At 43.8% G+C, this 7,609-nt stretch overlaps 1 protein-coding gene across 1 annotated transcript in view; it reads left to right on the top strand.

The window, feature by feature from the left end:
* INTS4 (integrator complex subunit 4) overlaps positions 1 to 6,541 on the top strand; it is a 124,390-nt gene extending 117,849 nt beyond the window's left edge. The window contains exons 22-23 of the mRNA XM_008565996.1: positions 3,509 to 3,629; positions 6,134 to 6,541. Coding sequence (XP_008564218.1) covers positions 3,509 to 3,629; positions 6,134 to 6,312 — 300 coding nt within the window. The 3' untranslated portion in view covers positions 6,313 to 6,541. The remainder of the gene's footprint in view (positions 1 to 3,508; positions 3,630 to 6,133) is intronic.
* Positions 6,542 to 7,609: the final 1,068 nt, after the last annotated feature.

The raw sequence follows: 7,609 nt of genomic DNA, 5'->3' as shown, positions 1-7,609 counted from the left end.
CGGGATCGCAACCCTCGGTGTTGCGCCCACACCGTGCTCAGCCAGTGAGCGGGAACCGGTCACCACATGGGATCCGAACCCTTGGCGGGAGCACTGCCACGCTCCCAAGCGGCGCACTCTCCAGTGCGCCACCGGGCCGGCCCTGAAGTATTTAACTTTAATACCCCCATGAACTCTGCCTGAGGGACAGAAACTGGGAAGGAAGGGCTAGCCGGTTAGCTCAGTTGGGTAGAGCACAGTGTTATAACACCCAGGTCAAAGGTTCAGATGCCTGTAATTGCCAGCTGCCAAAAAAAGAAAAAGAACTGGGGAGGGAGAAGAGATGAGCCTCTGTGGAAAAGAGCCTGGGCTTGAATCCCAGTTGTAACGCTGAGTGTGGTCTGAACCAAGTTACTTTAAAGTCAGAGCCTCAGATTCTACGATGACAAAGAGGAATAGTTGACACTGAAATGAGGTGATGCATATAAAGCCCCCAGTACCCAGTATAGGTTTGCTAAATGACAGGGCTCTTTCTAATCTTATGATGTGAAGTTAAGGCTTGGTCTTTTGTTATAGAAGAATGTAATAAGTCCTTTTCAGGCTGCGGATGGGTTAGCCGGCAAACAAAATTTATGAGTAGGAAAAAGCAATCACCAGGAAGTATTTTTTCCCAAGTTCAATAGATATATTAGAGACATTTGAGAGATACATTAGAGACACTAATCAATTCAGATAGTCTGCAAGTAAGTCCCATAAAGAGTACTACCCATCCGTCCATCCATCTGTGCATACAATAGTGCTTACTCTGTTGCACATGCTAAGTGCTGGGGTTGCCAGGGTAAATGTATCACACAGTTCCTCCTCTCAGTATGCTCACAGTTTCATTGGGAGACAGACAAATGGACAGGCAATTATAAAACAGAAGTTCGGTGATTAGACATGCACAGGATAAGTTAAGAGTACTATGGAGACGTACTTTATTTGGAGAGTGTGGTGGAGGATAAGGAAAGGAAAGGTGCTGAGATCCTGGTGCATGAGAACCTGAGAGGATGAATAAGAATGAGGATGAAAGGCATAAGGAGGTATTCTAGGCAGAAGGGATACGAGTAACAGCTGGGATGCAAGCACTGGCAGTAAGTATAATGAGAGGACAGAAAAATAGTCTGGAGCAGTCAGGGAGGGTGTCCTGGAGGAGGTAAGGATGAATCAGGCCCTGAAGATGGTACCTTTTGGCAATGGTGACGATAGAGGAATAAGCCTTCTGGCTTCTCAGCAGGAATTATTATAAATGATGAGACCTACAGAACACTCATTCTGAGCTAGCTGTGAAGTTGTACTGCAGTGTTTTTTTCACATTAGAGGTTCTCCACCCTAGCTGCACTTTAGAATTACTCAGAAAGCATTAATAAGTACAGGCCTCAGTCTACACCAATTAAATAAGAATCCTGAGAGTAGGGCCCATGGGTACCAGCATTTTTTAAGAGCTCATAAGTAATTCTAATGTGCAGTTAGTGATTCTAATGAGAACCACTGTTTCACATTGTCCCTGAAAAAAGTTCACTGACCAACTGAGCATAAATGAGATTGCAGGCAAAATAAGGGTCATCTGTTGGACTCTCTCCTGAAAAATCCCCTCCAAAGCACCTATACTACCTGCAGGGCCAGACCATTTGGATGTTTCTGTAGGTGGGGATATGGGAAACTCACTCTCCCATCATGGGACAACTCCAGTTGTTTGAAAGTGCCCTCTAGTCCAGGCACTACATCCTGAATGCCTCCTCTGTTCTGGGCACTGCTTTAAGCTCAAGAGATGGAGCAGTAAACATGCCTCAAAGTACGTGGAGATTACATTCTCCATTAAAGTAATGTATATCTTTTCTTTAAAGTAGACATTCCAGGAACTCCATTCAATAACACTTTTGTTAGCCTAATCCAGGTTACTGTATTATACCTGATGATAAGAGGAGATACAATTTTTAGTTGTTCTAGAATTCAGAACATAATCCATACTGGCCATTTTCTTCCCCTGATCTACTTAGGCCACAGCTTTCTTTTTTTTTTTTTTTTGTCCTTTTTGAGACCGGCCTTACTGCACTCAGCCAGTGAGCGCTGTGAGCGCACTGGTCATCCCTATATAGGATCCGAACCCGCGGCGGGAGTGCTGCTGCGCTCCCAGCACCGCACTCTTCCGAGTGCGCCTCGGGCTCGGCCCTAGGCCACAGATTTCTAAACTTCACTCTTGTGAGTAGTAGAGGAATGAAGGAAGGCTTCCAGCAACTGCTTCACAGAGGAGTCAAGGCCTTTCACCAAGGGCAGTTTTGCTGAGAATGTTGGGAGTTTTTCCTGTCTTTGCCATTTTCTTTTCCATGCTCATTACTGTTTCAGCCCTCCTCTGCCCCTTCTTTTTAAAAAATGAAGCCTAAGTATCTTTAAAGATAAGGATCAGGAAGCTGTGACACCTGCATCTTTTTGCTGTAGTTGGTTTGAACCTGGAGATAGAGTGTAGTAGGCATAGAACATGGAGATAGTGTGGGGAGTGGCAGCTTTAAGAAAGAAGAGTAGAATCTGGGGGAGGCCCCGGGACCTGTGGAGAGATGAAAGATGATTATGGGGCAAGTGAGCTGAGACATACCTCCCATAGTTTCAAAGCTGAAAGACCTGTGTGGTTCCCTACCCTGCCCTTAGATTTTCCGCAGATCCTCTCTGGTCCTAGGATAAACTTCAGTTGTTCCTCTAGTTCATCTGTACACTTTGCAATGTAATAGTCCCTTTACTCAAGTAGCTGGGAGGCCCCCCTGGGATGCTGAGTAATAACTCAGTGGCAGTTTCTGAGATTTGAAGAACTGGCTAATAATTTGAGCAGATGCTTTTTTGAGCACTCTTTCTGTAGAAAGACACAGATAAATGACTTCCTAGCTGTTTGAATTTTTTTTTTTTTTTTTTTTTTTTTGTAGCAGGCTGGTACAGGGATCTGAACCTTTGACCTTGGTGTTACAGCACTCGCTCTAACCAGCTGAGCTAACTGACCAGCTTGAAATCTAGTGTAGAGAATACAGTTACAAAATAACTCTTAATGGTTGGTGGTTGGTGATGGAGGCTGGGCCATGATGATTCAGAGCCATCTTCATGATGATTCAGAGGGTGGGAGAGTCATTCTGAACAGGGTGTCTGGGAAGGCTTTTCACAGTCAGATTAATATTCCTACCTGTCTTTGTACTTAATAGAATCACTCTATTCCTATCACTCATTCATCAGGAATTAATATTCCTACCTGTCCTTGTACTTAATAGAATCACTCTATTCCTGTCACTCATTCGTCAGGAATTCAGGAAATGTTTACTGAACACTGCTTTGTGTTAGGGCAGAGGTATGGAGATGTCTGCAGTGTTGCCTTCCCCTCAAGGAGCAGTCTTTTATGAAGACTAGTGTGATCTTTTCCTGTTTTGGGGTTCACAAGAGACGTCACCATCAATTTTGTTAAAAGCTCATCTCTCTTCTGCTTCTTTTTCTCATTTCTGTTACCTCTTAGGTCTTATATCCAGATGGCCAGGCTCAAATGATCCACCCCAAGCCAGCAGACTTCCGGAATCCTGGCCCAGGGCGGCACCGGCTCATCACTCAGGTGTACCTCTCCCACACTGCCTGGACAGGTATGGAGTCAGCAGGCCAGGATGGGCAGGAAAATATGCCCACCCTTTAGCATTTGGATTTTGCAGTTTAAAAAAATACCTGAGTGAATCAAGCCTGCTGAAGACTGAACTTGATCCTTTAAGGAGTTTATAAGCTCAGACTGGGCACATTTGAACGAATTGGCTACACTTTTTTGATTGCATAAGGAACAAGATTCTGTTAAAGGATATACAGGTGATTAAATGGAGTCTCATGGAAAGAGCCCTGGACTAGACTATTTTCTTGTTCTAACTCTGCCATTGATTTGCTGTGTGACTTTAGACAAGTTACTTTCCCTTTCTAAGCCTGTTTTCCTTAGCTTCAAAATGCAGATGATAATTCTCAATCTACAAATTAGTTGTGAGGATTATTCTGTCTGGAGATTAAACAGTTTTGTATTTCTTACCAAAAATTTAAAATCACTGTCTCTTTGTATATGAGCAATTCAGTTCATTCCCCCGAAACAAGAAAAATGACAAGTTACTGCCCTTCCGTACCACATGGGCTGGTTTGTGGGATAATGCAGAGTAAGATGATCTATTCATACAGCAACTGAGTAGAACCTGGATAATTTGCAAAATGACAGGGAGATTGTGGAAGTATTTTTTTTTTTCTAAATCCATAAGAATAAAATGAGAGAATACAAGTGCAAAAGAGCATTTCATTTCTAGTCTGTAAGCCTGCTTTAGAAGACTTAAAAAGAGACTCAGTCTGCAGAGCTTTAAATATGGGACAGAACCGAAAATATGGGGGCCTCAGTGGTGTTTCCTAAACACCTCAACGAAGATGATTCAGGACCATGGTTGTTACTGGAAAAGGTACTTAGTGCCACCAAATTTGGTTTATTTTAGAAATTGGGGGATGCCTTCTAGAATTTTCTTTCACTCTGTTTTTAAATACATGAATAATTATTTAATGCCGTTATTAATGGTTTCTCTCTCTCAAGGGTGTTAGATGGGTACTGATGACTTTATAAAGCTTTTACAAAGAGAAAGTGATGCTGTTGAATGTTAGGTCAGCCCCTTTGGGGTTCCAGTGTCCCCGGGCCTGGCAAAGTTGAAAGACTATCCAGCTAATTCTTTTACCCAATATCTGCTTCCCTGAGCATCCTTCATTTCCATATCCTTGCTGCCTGGCATTTTTCGCACCATTTACCAAACCACTAGCCCCACATAATCATAGATTCCTTATTCTAATATCTTCTGAGGAAGGAATCCTAGATATGGGGAAAGAAATGCTGTGGGACAGCACTGTTTTGGGAAGGGCAAGGCTCAGGGAAGGAAATCTTGGCATATTAGAACTCAAAAGAGCTTGAAAGTTCTTGAGAGGGCTACTGACTTGCCCCTGTCATACAGCAAGTCATTGCCAGAGCCTAAGCTAGGACCTAGGCTGTCTGCTCCCAAGCTCAAGGTATTTTCCACTAGGCAGTTTCTTCTCAAGGTATCTTAGTTCGTTGCAGTCTTTTTTTTTTTTTTTAAATATTGCCACGTGATCCTGAGCCGGAAGAATTATCTCTTTCCATAGAGCTTGCTACCCTGTCACTGTTACAAATCCCTGTTTTAATTCTCTGCATAGTACTTATTAATGTCAGAAGGTTTCTCATTATTTGTGTACCATTAGAATGTAAGCTCCACTAGAATAGGGAACTTGCTGTTTTCTATACCTGTATCCCCAGTGCCTCTATGTATATTGTTTGTCCCTAGTGCTTGACATGTAGTAGGCACTCAACAGATAATGAAAACTGAATACAGGATTTTAAGTGTACAATTCAAATTCATTTAATCCTTAAACCAACTCTGTGGTGGGAATTAGTATTCTATTCTTCATTTTACAGATGCGTAAATGGAGACCCACATAGCTGATCAGTGATGGTACTGAGACTGGTACTCAGGTATCCTAACTCCTGCTTTTTCACTGTTCCATGCTCCCTTCTGGTCTGGAACACTAAAGTGAAATATGTTCTCATTATAAATGCACCTGCACCTTCTTTATGCTAATCCAGGAGGTGGGGCCTGGTGTTTGTAGGGAGCTCCTCCAGTCACTCAGCAGCTTCCAAACAGGGGCCTCTCCTGGGAGGCAGGATGTTGCCATGTAGGAGCGGCCGGTCTGTACATGGGATCCGAACCCTCGGCGGGAGCACCAATGCGCTCCCAAGTGGCGCATTGTAGCAGTGCACCACCAGGCCGGCCCAGAAGAAGGGTTTTTAGCTCACTCTCTGATTGTCTCAGCAGCCCTGGCTCCGAACTGCAGGGAGCCCACAGAGACCTGAGGAGGAGGTGGCAGAGAAGTACAGCATCTGCAGGGCACAGGATTCAGGCTGAGAAAGTGTTTTTGTTTGGTGAAGGAGAAAGGAGTGATGCAGACAGATGAAGAAATGTTCTTGAAACCCTATTGCTTCCATCGTTGACGTTGCTTTTACTTGACATTTCATTCCAGTTCCTAGCAGTTGCCCAGTCATAGTGAATTTCTTTTGTCTTTTTTCCAGAACCATGCCAGGTGGAAGTGAGGCTGCTGCTGGCCTACAACTCTAATGCTCGCATTCCAAAATCCTCCTGGATTGAGGGTGGTGAAGTGTCACCCCAGGTGGAAACCAGCATCGAGGGCACTATCCCCTTCAGTAAGCCTGTAAAAGTTTACATAATGCCCAAACCTGCAAGGCGATGAGTCAAAGCAAGTCTTGACAGCTATGGCCTGGAAGGCTCCTCTTAGGTGTCAGAGTGAGCCAGAAGTCTGCAGTATACTTCACCTGGAAATGGTGTGTTGGCATAGGGAACATGTGACCCTTGTAGTCTCATCTGGTATCAAACACAGAATAAATTATTTTTCATAAAAAAACCAAAAACCTTCTAGTGTACTTTTTTCCCTTTCTGTAATAAAGTTGAGAAAACACCAAGCTTTTCTAGTTCCTGGTCCTTAGAGAAATTTGTATGACTATAGCTTCAGCATTCATACCACATGCTTACATGCTTATGTCCTCAGGTATGAAAAGAACTGCTTATTTGAGCTGTAATATTGTTTCTTAAGGTGATAGTGTTTGCCAGGGCTAACTCCAAAGCAACTTAAACAGCTGTACTTTTTTACCATTGACAGTTCCTGAAGGACCTTAGACATTTGTTATCTTGCTGAGAGGCCTCTTCTCTAAATCAGGCAATAGCTGGGCTAAGGACTGACTGACAGAATAGCTGAGAATGAATCATCTGCATCCTTGAAGGAAATTTTTTATCTTGCCTGCCATTATCCTTAGGACATCTATGGCTTTATTTTTATTTTTTATTTTTATTATTATTATTTTCTTAAAGATGACCGGTAAGGGGATCTTAACCCTTGACTTGGTGTTGTCAGCACCACGCTCAGCCAGTGAGCTAACCGGCCATCCCTATATGGGATCCGAACCTGTGGCCTTGGTGTTATCAGCACCGCACTCTCCTGAGTGAGCCACGGGCTGGCCCTAGGACATCTATGGCTTTAAAAATATAATATAGGAGAACCAAGTTTTAGAAAAAAAAAGAGGATTATGGAAAAAAGATGAATCCAGTGTAAGAAGCAGTTACTTCCTGCTACATCTCTGATGAGTTGAAGCTGCATGTGAGTTAAAGGTGCAGGTGCAAAGCCATGAGAGTCTGCTCCAGAGAGGTTAACCCTGTGGCAGCAGGGCATGTGCTCTGTGCTTTACCTATCATTTAATCCTCATAACAACCAAATGAGACTTAGAGATTAATTAAGTCACTGGTGGGAAAACTGTACAGTAAGTGGTAAAGCCTGTATTCTTTTTTTTTTTTTTTTTCCCTTTTTGTCTTTTTTACTGACCGGTAACAGGATCGCAACCCTCGGTGTCGCGCCTGCACCGGGGACCGGCAATGGGATCACAACCCTCGGTGTTGCGCCCGCACCGCGCTCAACCAGTGAGCGGGAACCGGTCTCCACATGGGATCCGAACCCTCGGCGGGAGCGCCGCCGCACT

This window comes from Galeopterus variegatus, unplaced genomic scaffold (assembly GCF_000696425.1).
Source record: "Galeopterus variegatus unplaced genomic scaffold, G_variegatus-3.0.2 Scaffold15, whole genome shotgun sequence".
Taxonomy (NCBI): domain Eukaryota; kingdom Metazoa; phylum Chordata; class Mammalia; order Dermoptera; family Cynocephalidae; genus Galeopterus; species Galeopterus variegatus.
The sequence above is the reverse complement of the archived record's forward strand: the minus strand, read 5'-3'. Positions and strand labels throughout refer to the sequence as shown.